The sequence below is a fragment of the Mobula birostris genome, chromosome 20 (genome assembly GCF_030028105.1).
Source record: "Mobula birostris isolate sMobBir1 chromosome 20, sMobBir1.hap1, whole genome shotgun sequence".
In the NCBI taxonomy this organism is placed as follows: Eukaryota; Metazoa; Chordata; class Chondrichthyes; order Myliobatiformes; family Myliobatidae; genus Mobula; species Mobula birostris.
The window spans coordinates 12,494,580-12,514,443 of record NC_092389.1 but is presented as its reverse complement, the minus strand read 5'-3'; the positions used below and the strand labels follow the sequence as shown (position 1 = coordinate 12,514,443).

The 19,864-nt window shown below is 49.0% G+C and overlaps 1 protein-coding gene across 9 annotated transcripts in view; it reads right to left on the bottom strand.

Annotated features, from left to right (window-relative positions):
• Window positions 1-1,800: 1,800 nt before the first annotated feature.
• Window positions 1,801-19,864, bottom strand: part of bcl9l (bcl9 like) — a 158,334-nt gene continuing 140,270 nt past the window's right edge. For all 9 annotated transcript variants that reach the window (XM_072238146.1, XM_072238142.1, XM_072238148.1 and 6 more), the window contains 3 exons: window positions 16,728-19,056; window positions 6,366-6,590; window positions 1,801-3,085 (listed from right to left, as the gene is read on the bottom strand). In XM_072238146.1, the coding sequence (XP_072094247.1) occupies window positions 1,890-3,085; window positions 6,366-6,590; window positions 16,728-19,056 (3,750 nt within the window). In that variant the 3' untranslated portion in view covers window positions 1,801-1,889. The remainder of the gene's footprint in view (window positions 3,086-6,365; window positions 6,591-16,727; window positions 19,057-19,864) is intronic.

The following is a 19,864-nucleotide window of genomic DNA, read 5'->3' as shown; positions in this document are numbered from 1 at the left end:
CGGAGAGTAGAGAGGTCGCGTGGGGGGTCCGGGGAGTAGAGAGGTCGCGTGGGGGGTCCGGGGAGTAGAGAGGTCGCGTGGGGGGTCCGGGGAGTAGAGAGGTCGCGTGGGGGTGGGGGGGAGGAGATCCGGGGAGTAGAGAGGTCGCGTAGGGGTGGGGGGGAGGAGATCCGGGGAGTAGAGAGGTCGCGTGGGGGTGGGGAGGAGGAGATCCGGGGAGTAGAGAGGTCGCGTGGGGGTGGGGAGGAGGAGATCCGGGGAGTAGAGAGGTCGCGTGGGGGGGGGAGATCCGGGGAGTAGAGAGGTCACACGGGGGGGGGGGTGAGATCCGGGGAGTAGAGAGGTCACGCGGGGGAGGGGGTGAGATCCGGGGAGTAGAGAGGTCACGCGGGGGGCAGGGGGAGATCCGGGGAGTAGAGAGGTCATGCGGGGGGCAGGGGGAGATCCGGGGAGTAGAGAGGTCACGCAGGGGGCAGGGGGAGATCCGGGGAGTAGAAAGGTCACACGGGGGGGGGCAGGGGGAGATCCGGGGAGTAGAAAGGTCACACGGGGGGGGGGCAGGGGGAGATCCGGGGAGTAGAGAGGTCATGCGGGGGGCAGGGGGAGATCCGGGGAGTAGAGAGGTCACGCGGGGGGCAGGAGGAGATCCGGGGAGTAGAGAGGTCACACGGGGGGCAGGGGGAGATCCAGGGAGTAGAGAGGTCACGCGAGGGGGCAGGGGGAGATCCGGGGAGTAGAGAGGTCACGCGAGGGGGCAGGGGGAGATCCGGGGGGCAGGGGGAGATCCAGGGAGTAGAGAGGTCACGCGGGGGGCAGGGGGAGATCCGGGGAGTAGAGAGGTCACGCGGGGGGGGCAGGGGGAGATCCAGGGAGTAGAGAGGTCACGCGGGGGGCAGGGGGAGATCCGGGGAGTAGAGAGGTCACGCGAGGGGGCAGGAGGAGATCCGGGGAGTAGAGAGGTCACGCGGGGGGGCAGGGGGAGATCCGGGGAGTAGAGAGGTCATGCGGGGGGCAGGGGGAGATCCGGGGAGTAGAGAGGTCACGCGGGGGGCAGGAGGAGATCCGGGGAGTAGAGAGGTCACACGGGGGGCAGGGGGAGATCCAGGGAGTAGAGAGGTCACGCGAGGGGGCAGGGGGAGATCCGGGGAGTAGAGAGGTCACGCGAGGGGGCAGGGGGAGATCCGGGGGGCAGGGGGAGATCCAGGGAGTAGAGAGGTCACGCGGGGGGCAGGGGGAGATCCGGGGAGTAGAGAGGTCACGCGGGGGGGGCAGGGGGAGATCCGGGGAGTAGAGAGGTCACGCGAGGGGGCAGGAGGAGATCCGGGGAGTAGAGAGGTCACGCGGGGGGGCAGGGGGAGATCCGGGGAGTAGAGAGGTCACGCGGGGGGGCAGGGGGAGATCCGGGGAGTAGAGAGGTCACGCGGGGGGGCAGGGGGAGGTCCGGGGAGTAGAGAGGTCACGCGGGGGGGCAGGGGGAGATCCGGGGAGTAGAGAGGTCACGCGGGGGGGCAGGGGGAGATCCGGGGAGTAGAGAGGTCACGCGGGGGGGCGGGGGGTCCGGGGAGTAGAGGGGTCGCGGAGAGTAGAGAGCGCGAGGGGGTAGGGGCAGAGAGGGAAAAGGGAAAGAGAGAAAAATTTAAAAAAATTAAAATTGAAAACGCAAATGTCTGGAAGTCTTTCAGCCGAGCTCACTCTGTTAAAAAATAATCTTTGACTCCCACACTTCCAACCCCACCCCCCACCCCACCTTCCAGCCCCGCCTTGGTATAAACTCTTTGACTCCTCAGTTCCGGGCCTCACTTTTCGTAATAAAATTATTTTTATTTTCCCACCACTGTCGCTTCATGACTTGCATAAATCCTAGTTGTACGAAAAGTCGATGAGAGGAGCTAGAAGGGCATGTTGGCAGTGTTCCCTGGTCCCGGGACAAAGGTGATGGGTGCATCTAAGGACATGCTCCTCTGTCTCAACTGCTGAGGGAACATCATACTTTGGTGGGGCGGCGTTCCCAGCATGCCCACCTGCGGAGGAAGCATGTGACCGCCCTGTCCGTACATCTCCCCCGACAGCGAGAGGCTCCTCTGCTTGGTTTGTAGCATCATGTTCTGTTGGGCCATCAGGCTCTGCTGTGGAGACATGAGAACCTGGTGCAGACTGCTGCTCATTACACCGTGCTGGCCTGGCATGCCTGTCCTTGCCATCATGGGCCCTGGCACCTGCCCCGGATGGAAAATGTGCATGCTCAGGCCCCTCTGCACCACCTGCTGTTGCTGCTGCTGCGGTGGCGGCGGCTGCTGCTGTTGTCCTGGAAGGTTGGGTCTGCTCGCGGGACCCTGCTCCAACATCATGCTCTGAAGGTTCATGAGGTGAGGGTTGGAAGATGGGGCTTTTGACGCCTGGGATTCTCCCTTGGGGAAATACTGCAGTGTGCTGCTGGGTCTCTCCGAAGGAATGATGCGCGACAGGTTGAACTCTGGAATCCCACTTGCTGAGGGGCGGATAACGTCCTGCAGCTCAGGGTCGTTGAGGACTGAGGCCACTCCCGACAGCTGGTAGCCTTCGCCTCCAGCTCGGCTCGACACGTTCTTGGCCATCAAGTGTGGAGGTGGAGGGGGGGGTGGTGGGGGCTGCTGCTGCGGCTGAGCAGGGGCCGGGCCAGCGGGGACCCCATGGGGCGGGACACCTTCCTCGTGGGGCATGGCTATCCCTGGGGGGTAGCCCTGTTGCATCCCGGAACCCGGGGACTGCAGAGTGTTGTGGGGTTGATGCTGCATTCGCTGGAGGACCATGGGGTTCTGAGGTAGCATCTGGGAACCACTGCCAGTTATTGAGCCACAGGCTTGCCCCAGTGAGTCCTGGGGTGGGTGCACCATCATGGGGCTTTGTACAGTCATTCCAGGGCCATGCCCCTCGTGCATGGGGATGTTGGGTCCCATCATGCCAGGAGATGGCATCATGGGGGCTGGCGGTTCATGGGACAATGGCTGCCCCACCATGTTCATTGCCAGGGGGCTGTTGGCAGACCCTGGCCCTACCACACTCTGAGACACCATATGCGGCTGCGGATTCTGGCTTCCAGTCATTCCTGCAAAGGAATTGAAAAAGGTGTCAACAAAATCCCATTCCACACGCCAGCAACCTAAGTCATAGCTTCCGTCTAACTGGATAAGAATGCCCTATGCTAATTTGCAAATCAAATCAAGCCAGATATTAGGACAAGTGACTGGATCGTTAACTGAGCTAGGCTTTCTGAAGTATCTTCGAAAGAAGACGGACAGTAAAAAAGGGAGCTAGAGTAAGGGAGCAGAATAAACAAACTTAAAAGTACCAAGAAAGTAGCGTTAGGAAGATTGCTTTGCTGTTGAGGCCAATATTTAAACCTGGACATACTTCACTGGGAAAGATTACAGTAGCATGCAAAAGTTTGGGCACCCCTGGTCAAAATTTCTGTTACTGTGAATAGCTAAGTGAGTAAAAGATGAACTGATTTCCAAAAGGCATAAAGTTAGATGACACATTTCTTTACTATTTTAAGCAAGATTACTTTTTTTTTATTTCCATCTTTTACAGTTTCAAAATAACAAAAAGGAAAAGGGCCCGAAGCAAAAGTTTGGGCACCCTGCATGGCAGTACTTAGTAACACCCCTTTTGACAAGTATCACAGCTTGTAAATGCTTTCTGTAGCCAGCTAAGAGTCTTTCAATTCTTGTTTGGGGGATTTTCGCCCATTCTTCCTTGCAAAAGGCTTCTAGTTCTGTGAGATTCTTGGGCTGTCTTGCATGCACTGCTCATTTGAGGTCTATCCACAGATTTTCGATGATGTTTAGGTCGGGGGACTGAGGCCCATGGCAAAACCTTCAGCTTGCGCCTCTTGAGGTAGTCCATTGTGGATTTTGAGGTGTGTTTAGGATCATTATCCTGTTGTAGAAGCCATCCTCTTTTCATCTTCAGCTTTTTTACAGACGGTGTGATGTTTGCTTCCAGAATTTGCTGGTATTTAATTGAATTCATTCTTCCCTCTACCAGTGAAATGTTCCCCGTGCCACTGGCTGCAACACAAGCCCAAAGCATGATCGATCCACCCCTGTGCTTAACAGTTGGAGAGGTGTTCTGTTCATGAAATTCTGCACCCTTTTTTCTCCAAACATACCTTTGCTTATTGCGGCCAAAAAGTTCTATTTTAACTTCATCAGTCCACAGGACTTGTTTCCAAAATGCATCAGGCTTGTTTAGATGTTCCTTTGCAAACTTCTGACGCTGAATTTAACATGAGGGGGAACTTCTTTACTCAGAGAGTGGAGCTGTGTGGAACGAGCTTTCAGCAGAAGTGGTTGAGGTAGGTTCGCTGTTGTCGTTTAAAGTTAAACTGGACAGCTATATGTACAGGAAAGGAATGGAAGGTTATGGGCTGAGTGCAGGTCGGTGGGACTAGGTGAGAGTAAGAGTTTGGCACGGACTAGAAGGGCCGAGATGGCCTGTTTCTGTGCTGTAATTGTTATATGGTTATATGAATTTTGCGGTGAGGACGCAGGAAAGGTTTTCTTCTGATGACTCTTCCATGAAAGTCATATTTGTGCAGGTGTCGCTGCACAGTAGAACAGTGCACCACCACTCCAGAGTCTGCTAAATCTTCCTGAGGGTCTTTTGCAGTCAAACGGGGGTTTTGATTTGCCTTTCTAGCAATCCTACGAGCAGTTCTCTCGGAAAGTTTTCTTGGTCTTCCAGACCTCAACTTAACCTCCACCATTCCTGTTAACTGCCATTTCTTAATTACATTACGAACTGAGGAAACAGCTACCTGAAAACGCTTTGCTATCTTCTTATAGCCTTCTCCTGCTTTGTGGGCATTGTTTATTTTAATTTTCAGAGTGCTAGGCGGTTGCTTAGAGGAGCCCATGGCTGCTGATTGTTGGGACAAGGTTTGAAGAGTCGGTATTTATAAAGCTTTGAAATTTGCATCACCTGGCCTTTCCTAACAATGACTGTGAACAAGCCATAGCCCTAACAAGCTAATTAAGGTCTGAGACCTTGGTAAAAGTTATCTGAGAGCTCAAATCTCTTGGGGTGCCCAAATCTTTGTATGGTGCTCCTTTCCTTTTTATCCCCCCCACTCTAAAATTGTACAAAACAAAAATAATACACTAATCTTGATTAAAATATTGAAAAGAATGTTTCATCTTTAACTTTATGACTTTTGGAGATCAGTTCATCTTCTGCTCGCTTAACTATTCAGAGTGACAGAAATTTTGACCAGGGGTGCCCAAATATTTGCATGCCACTGTATTTTGTTATAAAAGGATCTAGTGCTTTCCCAGCATATATGATGAATAAATACTTCTTGGGCTTCCAGCTGGGTACAGGTATCAATTTTAACCTACGTTTTGATGGTAAACTCTGCCATCTTCATCAGCCTAAGCATGTCTAGTCTGGAGGTATTTATACCCCTTCCTCCGTCCCTCCTGATTGGTTAGCCCTCATCCAATCTGGTTTCCGCTGTCCCACCTTGTTTACAATCTAATTCCAATGGAAGCCATTGAAATAAAACTAGAGAAAATTTTTTTTTAACAAAGATGAAGGTCTTGCTTTAAGAACTGAAATTTGATTGTAAACAATGTGAAACAACAGAAACCTGATTGGATGAGGACTAACCAATCAGGAGGGACGGACGATGGGGATATAAATACCACCAGACTAGACATGCCCAGGCATCATCCCTGATGAAGACAGCAGAGTTTGTCATCGAAACATTGGTAATAATTGATATTTGTACCTGGCTGGAAGCCCGAGAAGAGTTTAGTCAACTATTTAGTTATATATTGTATAACTCAGGGTGAAGGAGCAACACCTTATATTCCATTTGAGTAACCTCCAACTTGATGGCACGAACATTGATTTCTCCTTCTGGTAAATAAATTGCCCCCCTCCTTTCTCTATTCCCTACTCTGACCTTTTACCACTTCTCACCTGTGGGTCCCCTCCTCCTATGGTCCATTCTCCACTCCTATCAGATTCCTTCTTCTCCAGCCCTTTACCTTTCCCACCCACCTGGCTTCACCTATCACCTTCCAGCTTGCCTCCTTCCCCTCACCCCAGCTTTTTTATTCTGGCATCATCCCTTCTTTTCCTGTCCTGAAGAAGGGTCTCAGTCTGAAACATCGACTGTTTATTCATTTCCATAGATGCTGTCTGACCTGCAGAGTTCCTCCTGCATTCTGTGTGTGTTGCTTTCTCAGGTCTATGTATCACGATCCTGTTTTTGCCCCAATTGGCTGGTACATTTCTTATGTCAACATTAGGAAGTATTTTACTGGACAAGACGTGTTTCTGAAGCATATACAGGTTCTCTCTCCTGTGGGCTCACTTACCAGAGACGCTGGTGGGCTGCATCATCGACATTGATCGCTCTGGGGCCAGCTCATCATCAGAGGTGGCAATGGTCTTAATCGCGTCGTGGTAAAGCGGGGTGGAGCTTGGCATGGCATACTTGGACATCTGTGACATCATGAGTGACAGTGGATTCTGGGAAGGCGTTGAATCCGGTGAGTTATAAGGCAAGCCAGGGCCAGAGCGAGAGGCGGAGACAATAGGACCTGTTTGGTGTGAAGAGAAGTCGAAACACATCTCAGTAATGCTCCAATCTGACTGAGCTTGGTGCACTATTCAAAGAGAGATCCCACAGAAATGAGACTGACAGACTGAACAGGAACACTTTCTGAAAGTGAGAAATCAAAGATCCAGGAGGAAACATTTTTCTTTACCTTGCCCTGCATGATGCTGACGCTGAAAGAATTACATAGGAAATTACGAGAGTACATTCTCATGGACAACGACTGTTATGGGGGTGCAGTGTCACAGGGGTACAGTCCCGCAGGCACCGAACATCATGGTGGGAAGTCACACAGGCCTGTAGTAAGACTGGGATTCATCTCTGCATTTTGGCAGAATTTCACAGGCAATCTCCAGGGTACCTGATTCTCCAAAGATATACCTCTATGTGCACTGACAGTTACTGAGGTATGGTTTAACATACGACTCTCACTGGGAGACACTCTGACACACCCACTGGAACACAGCATCACTGCCTTCTCAGGAGATCGTCTCTCAGTTTACATGGAGAGAATTTTGCAGTTACAGTTTCAAAGGAACAGACTCCTACAGATGCACAGCTTCACTGGAGCTAGCTCTCTGAAGTACAGTCTCATAAGCACTGATTTTCACATGGGTACAGTTTTCAGAGACTGACTGGAGTAGTTTCCCAGGGACCCCCTCTGAACATGGTACAGGAATTAATGTGAATTGGTACACTGACTCACACAGGGTGCATCTCCACCACCACTGACATGGGCACCGTCTCCCACTGAGGTGCTCTTACAGGAAACAGCATCTCCTTGAAACCAGGGCTGTTTGTGAAGATTCTGAAGAGTTTTATTGTTTATTATTTCAGTCTGCAAGTTTATTGGAGGCTGGCTGGAAGAAGTGAGAACTGCCTTACTCAGGGTGGGTCTGGGTTAGGGTTAACTATGTGTGACTGACCTTGGGCTTTCAAGCAAGAAAGAAACAAGAAGTTCTGAACCTGAGTACTTCATGAAACAAAATACTCCACCCATCCTCAGATCAGTGAAATAATGTAGCTGAGAATCTATACCAATGGAGTTCACACCCCGCATCTAAACTCGTTTTGAGGTCACGGCATCTGCATCTGATGTTAATCTGAAATAAATCATCTCAATTGCACTGAACCTCTACCTTTAGCATTAAGGGTGCTTTTGGGTTGGAGAAAAGGCGTGGAGATCAGAAGAGATATTGTGGGTAAAGGGGAGGGGTACTGATCTTACACTCGCAGTCGCCAGCAAAGTGATGGAAACTTTTGTTGTCACTGTTATCAAGTAACACCTACTCACCAATGCTCAGTGTGGGTTCGCATCGGAACTTGGCTCCAGACCTCCAGACACAAGCCTGGGCCAAGGAGCCAAATTCGAGGGGCAATGATTGCCCATGACCTCTGGGTAGCATTTGCCCAAGGCTGGGTATCCTGTAGTGTGTAACTCATCTCCTGACATCCCAAGACCTTCCTACCACCTACAAGTTTCATCAGCAGGTGACGGAATGCCCTCCAATTTCTTGATGGGGTGCTGCATGAGCCAATGAGCCAGGACAAAGCAGGTAGCTTGACGGGCAACTATCAATCATCCTGAACATTCATTCTCTCTGTCACTGAGGCACAGAGGTTCCAGTGTGCACCATCTACAGAACAATGGCTACTCCCACAACATGGTGGAACAGCTGGCAGAGCTGTTGCCTCATTAGTTCAGTACTGACTTTTGGTGCACGTTCTCTGTGACCTCATGGATTTCCTCAGAGTATTCTGGTTTCCTCCCCACATCCCATAGAGGTTAATTGCCTGTTGTAGTCACCCCGTATACGTAGGTGTGTGGTGGAGACTGTGGGGACAGTAAATGGGATTAGTGTAAATTGTTGTAATGGAATTAGTGTAAATTGTTGTTCGATAGATTAAAAGGTTCCAGCCTACCCAATCTCTCCTTACAGCACAAGACCTCCACCCCTGGGAACATCCTTGTAAATTTTTTCTGCATCCTAACGTTCTGCCCAATAGCACTGTGGTAGAAGCTTCTACAAAAGGACTACAGCTTTTAAAGAGGCAGCTCCTTCCTTTCGATTGCTGCTGAGAAAGAGTCTGTGAGTGGCCTATTGCTGGGTGGCTTGCTGTGGTGGGGGGGGGGGGGGAGTAGGCCTCTGTGCTCGTGCGGTGTCCCTCTCATGGTTCTGCGTTTATGGATTGGACTACTGCGGTTTTGGACTCTGGACTTTATCAGACTTAAGGTTTTAATATTCTGTGCTTTTTATTTTGAATCGCCTGTTCCTTTTCTGTTTTGTTGTGCAAGGGGAGGGGGTTCGGGGGTTGATGTTCTGTTGTGTTCTGTTAGTTTCTTTGTGCAGGGGAGGAGTTGTTTCTTGGGGGGGGGGGTCAATGTTCCTGTTCTGTTTTGTGCAGAAGAAGGGGGATTTTGGGGGTTGATGATTAGGTTCTGGTCTCTTTTGTGTGTGTGGTGGGGGGGGGGTTGATGTTTCTCTCTGAATGACTTTCATGTCCTTTCTTTGTTCTGTGGCTATCTGGAAAAGACAAATTTCAGAGTTGTATAGGGATACATGCTTTGACAATAAATGAACCTTTGAGCTCACTGCCACCTTCACAAGCGTACTAGCTGTTACGCAGAAGACTGAGATCCTGAAAATAAGTAAGTAAAACTGATCTCCAACTTCTGGGGTTGGTGGAGAGGCCCAGTCAGTTCAGGTGTTATTACTTGATCCTGATCCATCAGAGAGAGCACGAAGCAGCTGTTATAGTCAAACAGGAGAGAAACCATGTCCACACTAACCAATAGCCCTCTACTGTCACCCTCTGCCTCAGACTAACCCCACGGTCCACAGCCTTCTATGCCTTGGCAATTCATAGATCCCAGTTCAATGTTGCGAGAGTACCTGTCTCCACCATACACTCGGACAATGTATTCTGCATTTCCACCACATTCTACCCTCAAACATAAACTTATGGCCTCTACTTTAAGATACCTCTCCTGTGGGGATGTTTCTTACTATCTACCCTGTTTTCCCTCCTCATTGTACACTTCAGTCAGGTTCTATTCAGCTTCCTCTTTTCCAAGGAAAACAGACACAGCTTATGTAGTCTTTCCTTACAACCCAAACACTCCACCCCAGCAACTTCCTGGTGAATTTCCTCTGCAATTCTCCAGAGCAATCTAATCCTTCCAGAACTGCATAGTACTCCAATGATGTTCTAACCAATGTATCAAAACCTTCTTGCTCTTATATTCTCTTGTTCCTTCTTCACCACCTTTTAACCTGTGCTGCCTCCTTCAGAATTTTTGGACTTGTACACAAGGTCTTTCTGTTCCTCGGTATTTCTTTGGCCCTCTTTATATCCTACCAAAGGTGTGGCCTCACACTAATCCGGATTACGAACCGGACACCCATGTGACCAATTAACCCACTTCTGGTTCAGCACTTTTCACTGCTCTGCTCATCTGACCAACTGATAGAATCACCTTGTAACCCAAAACTACCTCACTAATACCAACACCATCACACCAAGTTTTGTGTAATTTAAAAACATAATCATATCTCCTACATTAATATCCAAATCATTAATGTACACAACTCTCATGAGCCCTGCAGGCCTCTGCGGCTTGCCATAGAGTGTTGAGCTTCCAGGTTTCTGGAGCACCTACGGGGGGTGATTGATAAGTTCGTGGCCTAAGGTAGAAGGAGTCAATTTTGGAAAACCTAGCACACTTATTTTTCCTACACACTTAGTCCAGCGGTCGTGGAGCATACGGATCCCTTCTTTGTAGAAGTCGGTATCTTGGACCTCCAGGAGTGGTCCACAGCAGAGGTGATTGATAAGTTTGTGGCCTAAGATAGAAGAAGATGAGTTATTAACGTCAAACTTTCTGCATTTTCACTCAAAGAGTTGAACTGCATGTGCATGTAACGAGAGCTGTATAACTCATTTCCTTCTACCTTAGGCCACGAACTTATCAATTACCCCTGCTGTGGACCACGTGGAGATCAAAGACGCTCTCGTTACGTGTATGTGCAGTTCAACTCTGAGCGATTATGCAGAAAGTTTGAAGTTAATAACTCATCTCCCTCTACCTTAGGCCATGGACTTATCAATCACCCTTGCTGTGGACCACTTCTACAAAGAAGGGATCTGTATGCTCCATGACTGCTGGACTAAGTGTGTAAATGTAGGAGGGGACTATGTTGAAAAATAAATGTGCTAGGTTTTCTAAAGTTGGCTCCTTCTACCTTATGCCACAAATTTATCAATCACCCCTCGTATATTGGCTTTTGGTTTAATCTTGTCAAGTTAATTGTGACCAGCACATGTTTCACGGACTCTATGATTATTTAAAGGGTATTTTTGTTGTGCTCTGTTTTAGCAGAGTCCTACCGTGTGTTTGAGAGAATGATTTGTCTTGAGGTGTTGCTTGGTCATGCCTTCAATGTTCTTTCGGTATTCCTACGTCTAAACCTCTTGTTTCTGTCTCTTCACGGGGAGTTGTTCTTCTGCTCCTGGGTTGAGTTGGTGCCAGCGATCACCGTGACATAGTCTGCTGTTCCCCCGAGCTGTACGCAATGCAAAGTTTCTGCGCAGTATGCGCACTGTTCCCGAGCTGTACGCAATGCAAAGTTCCTGCGCAGTATGCGCACTGTTCCCGAGCTGTACGCAATGCAAAGTTTCTGCGCAGTATGCGCACTGTTCCCGAGCTGTACGCAATGCAAAGTTTCTGCGCAGTGTGCGCACTGTTCCCGAGCTGTACGCAATGCAAAGTTCCTGCGCAGTGTGCGCACTGTTCCCGAGCTGTACGCAATGCAAAGTTCCTGCGCAGTATGCGCACTGTTCCCGAGCTGTACGCAATGCAAAGTTCCTGCGCAGTATGCGCACTGTTCCCGAGCTGCACGCAATGCAAAGTTCCTGCGCAGTATGCGCACTGTTCCCGAGTTGTACATAAAGCAAGACCTGTTCGCAATGCAAAGTTCCCGAGCTGTATGCAAAGTTTCCAAGCTGTACGCAATGCAACTTCCCGAGCCGTATGCGCACTGTTCCCTAGCTGTTTGCAATGCAAAGCTTCTGAGCAGTATGCGCACTGTTCCTGAGCTGTTCACAATGCAAAGTTCCCGAGCTGTATGTGCACTGTTCCCAAGCTGCATACACACTGTTCTCAAGCTGTTTGCAATGCAGTTTCAGAGCTGTAGCACACTGTTCCCAAGCTACTCGAAATGCAAAGTTTCTGAACTATATGTGCGCTGTTTCCGAGCTATATGTATGCTGTTCCCAAGCTATTCGCAATGCAAAGTTTGAGCAGTATGCACACTGTTCCTGAGCTATTGACAATGCAAAGTTTCTGAGCGTATGTGCACTTTTCCCAAGCTGTTCGCAATGCAACATTCCCCAGCTGTATGCACACTGTTCCCAAGCTGTTTGCAATACAAAGTTCCCGAGCTGTATGTAATGCAGTTCTCGAGATTTATGCGCAATGTTTCTGATCTATACGTAATGCAGTTTCTGAGCTGTATGCACACTGTTCCCAAGCTGTTCGCAATGCAAAGTACCCGAGTTGTACATAAAGCAAACTTCCTGATCTCTACACAATACAAAGTTCCCGAGCTGTATGCACACTGTTCTCAATCTGTATGTAATGCAGTTTCCGAGCTGTATGCACACTGTTCCCAAGCTGTACGCAATGCAAAGTTTCTGACTGTATGTGCACCGTTTCTGAGCTGTTCGCAATGCAAAGTTCCCGAGCTGAATGCGTACTGTTCCCAAGCTGTATGTAGCATATAGTTCCTGAGCTGTATGTGCTCTGTTCCTGAGCCGTACACAATTCAAAGTTCCCAGGCTGTGTGCGCACTGTTCCCGAGCTGTTTGCAATGCAAAGTTCCTAAGCTGTCCGCAATGCAAAATTCCTGAACTATATGTGCAAGGTTCCCGACCTGTACGTAATGCAAAGTTCCCAGGCTGTATGTGCACTGTTCCTGAGCTGTTTGCAATGCAAAGTCCCCGAGCTGTTCGCAATGCAAAATTGCTGAAATAGATGCACCAAGTTCCCGACCTGTACGCAATGCAAAGTTCCCAAGCTGTATGCACACTGTTCCCAAGCTGTTTGCAATGCAAAATTCCGAAACTATATGTGCAAAGTTCCCGATCTGTATGCAATGCAAAGTTCCCAAGTTGTATGAGCACTGTTCCTGAGCTGTTTGCAATGCAAAGTTCCCAAGCTGTTCGCAATGCAAAATTGCTGAAATATATGCGCAAAATTCCCGATCTGTACGCAATGCAAAGTTCCCAAGCTGTATGCACACTGTTTCCGAGGTGTTTGCAATGCAAAATTCCCAAACTATATGTGCAAAGTTCCCGACCTGTACGTAATGCAAAGTTCCCAGGCTGTATGTGCGCTGTTCCTGAGCTGTTTGCAATGCAAAATTCCCAAACTATATGTGCAAAATTCCCGACCTGTACGTAATGCAAAGTTCCCAGGCTGTATGCGCACTGTTCCCAAGCTGTTTGCAATGCAAAATTCCCAAACCATATGTGCAAAGTTCCAGATCTGTATGCAATGCAAAGTCCCCAAGTTGTATGTGCACTGTTCCCAAGCTGTTTGCAATGCAAAATTGCTGAAATATATGCAAATTCCCAATCTGTACGCAATGCAAAGTTCCTAAGCTGTATGCGCACTGTTCCCAAGCTGTTCGTAATGCAAAATTCCCGAACTATATCCGCAAAATTCCCAATCTGTACGCAATGCAGTTTCCAAGCTGTATGCGCACTGTTTCCGAGCTCTTCCCATTGCAAAGTTCCTGAGCTGTATGCAATGCAAAATTAAGAGCCATACGCAATGCAAAGTTCCCAAGCTGTATGCGCAGTGTTCCTGGTCTTTCCAGCCCTGTCTTGAGTGTATCAGGTCTCCCTCAGGTTTTTCCAGCACAATCTCGAGAGCATCAGGTCTGTCCCGAGTTTTTTCCAGCCCTGTCTTGAGAGCATCCGGTGTGCCCCAGGTTTTCCAGGGTCAAGTCGTTGCCAGTGCTTACCATGACAGAGCCTGACATCCTCCACATCTGCGTTGAGTCGGTGTCAGCGACCGTCGTGACAGAGAGTCTGCCGTTCCTCCGCACTTGGGTCCAGTCCTGTGAGCACGCACCATGACACATAACAAACAGAATGGGTTCTGGCACCGATACCTGTGGCACATGACTGGTCACAGGATCCCAATGTCAAAAACATGCCTCCATCATCACACTTTGGCTCCAATTATCAAACCAATTTTGGATCCAATTTTCCAATTAGACTCTAGTCTTTTGAACTAACTTCCAATGTGAATCCTTGTCAAATGCCTTACTAAAGCTCAAGTAGACTTTATTTAAAACAGCTTGTTCCTGCTGAAAATTTAATCAAATTTGTCTGACGGGATCACCCTTTTAATGAGCCTCATCTTTGATTAATCCCTGCCTTTCCAAAGTGCAGATACATCCTGTCACTCTGAATTTTTTCCAGTAACTTTTGAACTACTGACATTGGACTCACAAGCCTTTGATTCAATGCATATTTGACTGCACCTTCCCTCCAACTGTACATCAGCTGTGTCCTATTCCTCTGTTATATTAACTTACACCCTTCCCCACAGAGTTACCTTCGAGGATGTTGGACCTGTTCTGCTTCAGATGCAACCTGCCCAGCTTGTGCAGGTCCCACTTTCCCCATCAATAATCGCAGTGATCGAGAAATCTAAAGAGCTAGCTCCTACTCCATCCCTTTAAACACACATTCATCTACCCTTTCTTGTTGTTTATTCTCTTGAATAAAGGGCGCTGGATGTAATCCAGTCATCTTACTCTTTAATCTTCAACTAGCTCTATATATTCTTGCTGAAGGACCTCATCCCTCTTTTTATCTTTGGCATTGGTACAAATGGGGACCAAGACCTCTGGCTGCTAGCTTGCCACTTTACAATACCCGTGACATCCAGCTGTCCTTCAGCCATCTCAGTTCCAGGGACCGATTCCGCCAGGCACACTGTTGTCCGTCCAAAAACCAGGCGCAGTAATGCAGCAGTAAGCGTAACGCTATTATAGCGCCAGGAACCAGGGTTCAGCTCTGCCTCAGCAGTGGGAATGAACCCTGGTTGCTGGCGCTGTAATAGCGTTACGCTTACTGCTGCATTACTGAGGAGTTTGTACGTTCTCCCCGTGACTGCGTGGATTTCCCTCCGGGTGCTCCAGTTTCCTCCCATATTCCAAAGACGTATAGGCGAGGAGGTTAATCGGTCACATGGGTGTAACTAGGTGGCGCGGGCTCGTTAGGCCGGAAGGGCCTGTTACCGCGTGTTATTTATTTACTCTCATCCCTGAATAAGAGTAAATAAATAACACTCCCACCTCTGTAAAGTTGAGGGAATGGACACAGGTCCTGACTTCAGTAGAATCAGAACAAATGTGAGAACCGAATAAGTAAGAGGTTATGAACAAGTAACTGTGGTACTGAGGTGAAGTCTGTGGAGCAGAGTGAACCATCAGCTGGGACATGGCAAATAGCACCCTCAAGTGGGAAGAGGTGTAAACAATGTCTCATCGTCTGGTAACAGAAGCAGTGAAGTCTTAATTGATTAAGTGACACATCCCCACCCTTAATTGGAGAGATTTTAAACAGCAATCTCATATCTCAAAAATGGATTTAACAATGTAGTTACCGATAAAATGGCTTCTTCTTAAACAAGGGCCACTGAACATGAAATGGTCATTAATAAATTGACAAATTTCTTTAACCAAAGAGAATGTAGAAATGCACATTCATGAGTAACTGACATACAGAGATCTGAGATGGAGCTAAGGGGTACAGACATGAAGAGGAAGTGCAAGATTTAATGATAAGATTAAGAGAAATGGGAGGAGCAGTTGAGTAGTCTATCTGTAAACTCTACAATTATTTCATGTTTAAAACATCATCATCATTATTATGTGTCGTGTCGTTATGACGTGGGCGATCATGGTCTTTCCATGACCATAATTGTTCTTGGCAAAATTTTCTACAGAAGTGGTTTGCCATTGCTGCCTTCTGGGCAGTGTCTTTACAAGATGGGTGACTCCAGCCATTATCAATACCCTTCAGAGATTGTCTGCCTGGAATCAGTGGTCACATAAGCAGGACTTGTGATATGCACCAGCTGCTCATTCGACCATCCACTGCTGGCCCCCATGGCTTCACGTGACCCTGATTGGGGGCTAAGCAGGTGCTACACCTTGCCCAAGGTTGACATGGAAGCTAGCGGAGGGAAAGAGCGCCTTACACCTCTTTTGGCAGAGACGCGTCTCCATCTCACCACCCAAAACAAGCACACCAAAATAAAAACCAAAAGACACAAATAGAATATAGGTAACAGTGAGCAGTTAACCTGCCTTTGGGATATGGAGGAAACTGGAGCATTCAGTTCTGGACCAAGTAGTCAACAAGGTGGATGTACAGCACTGGAGATCAGGGTGAAACCTGGGTCACTGGAGCTGTCAAGTAGCAGCTCTACTTGCTGCATTTCTCTGCTACTCGAGCAAATCACTACAGATGCACTGTGAAGAGCATTCTGACCGGTTGTGTCACCATCTGGTAGGGAGGGGCCACTACACAGGATCGGAAAAAGCTACAGAGGGTTGTAAACTCAGCCAGCTCCATCATGGGCTCTGGGCTCCCCAGCATCGTGGACATCTTCAAAGGGTGCTGTCCCGGGGCAGCATCACCTATCACTAAGGTCCCACACCATCCAGGACGTGCCCCCTTCTCATTAATACCATCAGGGAGGAGGTACAGGAGCCCAAAGATCAACAGCTTCTTCCCCTCTGCGATCAGATTTCTGAACAGTTATTGAACCCATGGACACTACCTGACTATTTTGCTCTCTCTTTACACTTTTTAAAATATATTCTTCCTGTAATTTTTTACGTCTTGCACTGTACTGCTGCCACAAAACAACAAATTTCACAACATACATCAGTGATTATAAACCTGATTCTGATTCTAGTGTCTGAAGTGGGCTGGGGGACTCCAACAGGGAAAAAACACATGGCTAAAATAAATAAAATTTTGAGATTTGATTGCTACTCAGTGATTAGTGCAAAAGTTCAACCCCCTTTCTCACCTTGTTCAATGTTTCCCAATGGGGCAGAAGAGTTCATGCTCATTGGCTGCTTGCCCTGGCTGATCACAGGACTTGGAAGGGTAGTCTTGGGCGATGAGGTCCATCCAGGTGAGGCGACAGACATTGATGGTGACTTTAACCGACTGGGAGAGCTTGCTGGAGAGCGGACAGGAAGCGATGAGCTCATGACCTGGGGAGACTTGATTGGACCCGAGGCATTAGCGGATGACAAGTTTGGCAGCTGAGACGGCGTCTGGGGTGACTTGAGGTTGGCAGACGGAGAGCTGACCAGGGGAGAGTGAACCTGGCTAATGGTCGGTGACTTTAGGTGACCCATGTTGGGAGAACTCATTTGATTGATGTTGATCGTGAGGTCAGAGGGTCTTCGGCCTAGCCCCCTTTGCGATGCTGGAAGCATCGCGCTCACATTACCATGGCTGCTGGACTGATTTGAAGTTGGTGTCATTTGCATGTGGCTCAGTCTGGCTGTGTTGCTCATGCTACCCACGGGCATGGGACCTTGTTCAGGACTAAACATCTCCCCAGGATTTCCCATGTTATTCACTTCCTGAGACATATTGGAATACTGCCCTTGACCACCAGGAAAACCCTGTTGTCCATGATTAGGAAATTGTGACTGCATCAACATTTTCTGAGGGTCTCCCATCATCCCACTGCCATTTTGTGCCCTGACTCTCGCCATCTCTTCTGGAGTCAAAACCTGATGTGACATCATTTCCTGTGCCCTCATTTTCTGTGACATCATCATCTGCTGCTGAGGTGTCATCTGGACATTGAGATTCATGTTCATGTTCATATTTACATTCATGTTCATATTGACATTACCGGGACCCATCGACGCGTCCATATCACGCACGGGTCCTGCCTGCCCTAGAGGAGGGCTCAACATTCCCCTTGATCCAACAAAATCCAATCCCATTGGATTTCCACTCACGTTATCGCCAGGTAACTGGCCAGGGAACATCCCAGAGATGGCTCCTGGCTCCATCTGTCTCTGTGCCTGCATCATTCGCTCCATCTCTATTCCCTGGTTCATGCCACCAATGCTGTTGGTGTTGTTCAGATTCAGTGGGCGCTGCATACCCATGGATCTCTTTTCCATCAGCTGTTGCCTCAATAGCTCTTCCCTGGCCCTAGGGTTCATGAACCTCTCGGGATCACCCTGGCTAGGATGATATGGTATGCCACCTTGGGGGAAGTTCCCTCCACCTCCCATCGGTGGCATGTCATCTGGCCAGGCCATCCCAGGACGCACAGTGCGCTGCATTGGGTTCATGGGCCCCAAAGCCTCCATCGGTATATTCTGCATTCCTCCATATCCACTAACCCTCTGCATCTGGCTATTGGGGAAGCGGGGCCCGGAGAAAGGGGGGGTTCCTCGGGGTTGCATGGACTCAGGGACGTCCATGGGGCCCGTGAACCGGTTGCCCATGCCAGACGGCCACTGGTCGCCGGCTTTGCTATGGTAGGGCGGGGGAGGTCCTCGCACCATCATACCTCCCATTGGCCGCTGCATCATCATTTCTTGCATTGTTCTTTGTTGAACCACCGCCTGCTCCTGCTTCCTCCTTTTCTCTTCATAGAAGTCCTCCTGAAGCTTCCTCCAGGCCACTTGCTCTGGAGTCAGATTCTCCTGGTTGACCGGATTCATCATCATGCTGACCTGCTGTCCCATGGGGTCATGCTGCATCACCTCCTGGTGGTGCATCGCCTCTTGCTCCATATTTGGCCCTTCAACTCCACTCAAAGTCTGTCCTTGGGAAATCATGGACTGTAAAGGTTCTTCTGGCTTCTTCATTGCCTGCTGCCCATCTCCTTGCCCACTGGGGCCGCAGTTGCCCTTCAATGGAAATTCGCTCTCGCTGCTGCGCAACAGGAGCCTCTCGATATCTCTTAGGGTCTGCAAGGAACGCTCCCTGTGCTCCAGCTGCTCCTTGGACAAGCCTTCGGTGTTGCCGTGCAGGTTCATCACCAATGATACATTCCCATTTGGATTGCTGGTCTCCCCATTTCCCCCACTGGCTGGATCACCCGGAACCCCCTGCAGTGGGTTGGCGGCGGCGTTACTGATGTTGGGGTGAGCATTCCCTGGCTGGTTCCCTGCTCCGCCATTGCTCTCCATCGGTTTGGAACCCATGTCAGAGTGTAAGGGTTCAGGCCCCGCTCCTCCCTCCTGAGGCAGAGAGCTGGGGGCCTGTAAGCACTGTTGGCCCTGTTGCTGGGACTGTGGCTGGGGCGTGCGAGATGGTGGTGTGCTGCGCGATGGCTGCTCCTGAAGTCCGGCTCCTTTCTGGGCGGCGTGGGAAGCCTGTCGGTGAGAGGAAGGGAAGCTGTTACTCCATGACCCTGGCATCATATTGTACTTCCAGTCAGACCCACACACACCAGCGTTGGGTAAGTAATGACACCCAGTATGGTTCGCTATTTCATTCACTACCATCCCTGCACACAATGGGACCCTGGAGAAGGAAGAAAAGGCTGAAACATATTTACAACCAGATTATCTCTTCCAAATCTATTTTGTTGGGCTCACAAACTCATCCACACTTGCATGAAAATGTGCACAGTCTCTCACAAGAGTGATTTTGTTTTTGCCAAATTGTCACAGTAAACCCCAGCTTGGGCAACACTGCATGCGCTAAGCACTGATTCTTCATTATTGAGCTTAAAGATGTACGTGCATTTGCCGCAGCGTTGATATTGGTGTACCTGGAGCTACCTTTGACTTTACAAAGTGTGACTGAGAACTCCCCCTTCCCCAGCTATACAGAAACAAACCCTTTGGCAGCACCTGGAATGAAAGCTCCTCCATACTAGAAACATTTGCAAACTGATTCCTAAATAGAATCAATCCCTGTTTCTTGGATATTCCAAACTATTGACTAAACTCTAAACGTTCTCTCCATTGTCAGACCTAATTAGACACAATAGTAATGGTGGCTTCCATGTCATCTTCTGCTGTGTCCACTAAGACTGGCCAGGTCATTGTCCTCCTCTTTCACTTTATTCATTCTTTTCTAGACGGTTGTTCCTTCTCCCCTTTCACTACCATTACTGATATTTGCCAAGGGTCTTGGCATCATATGGAGGACACACTGACATCTTCCAATTCTACC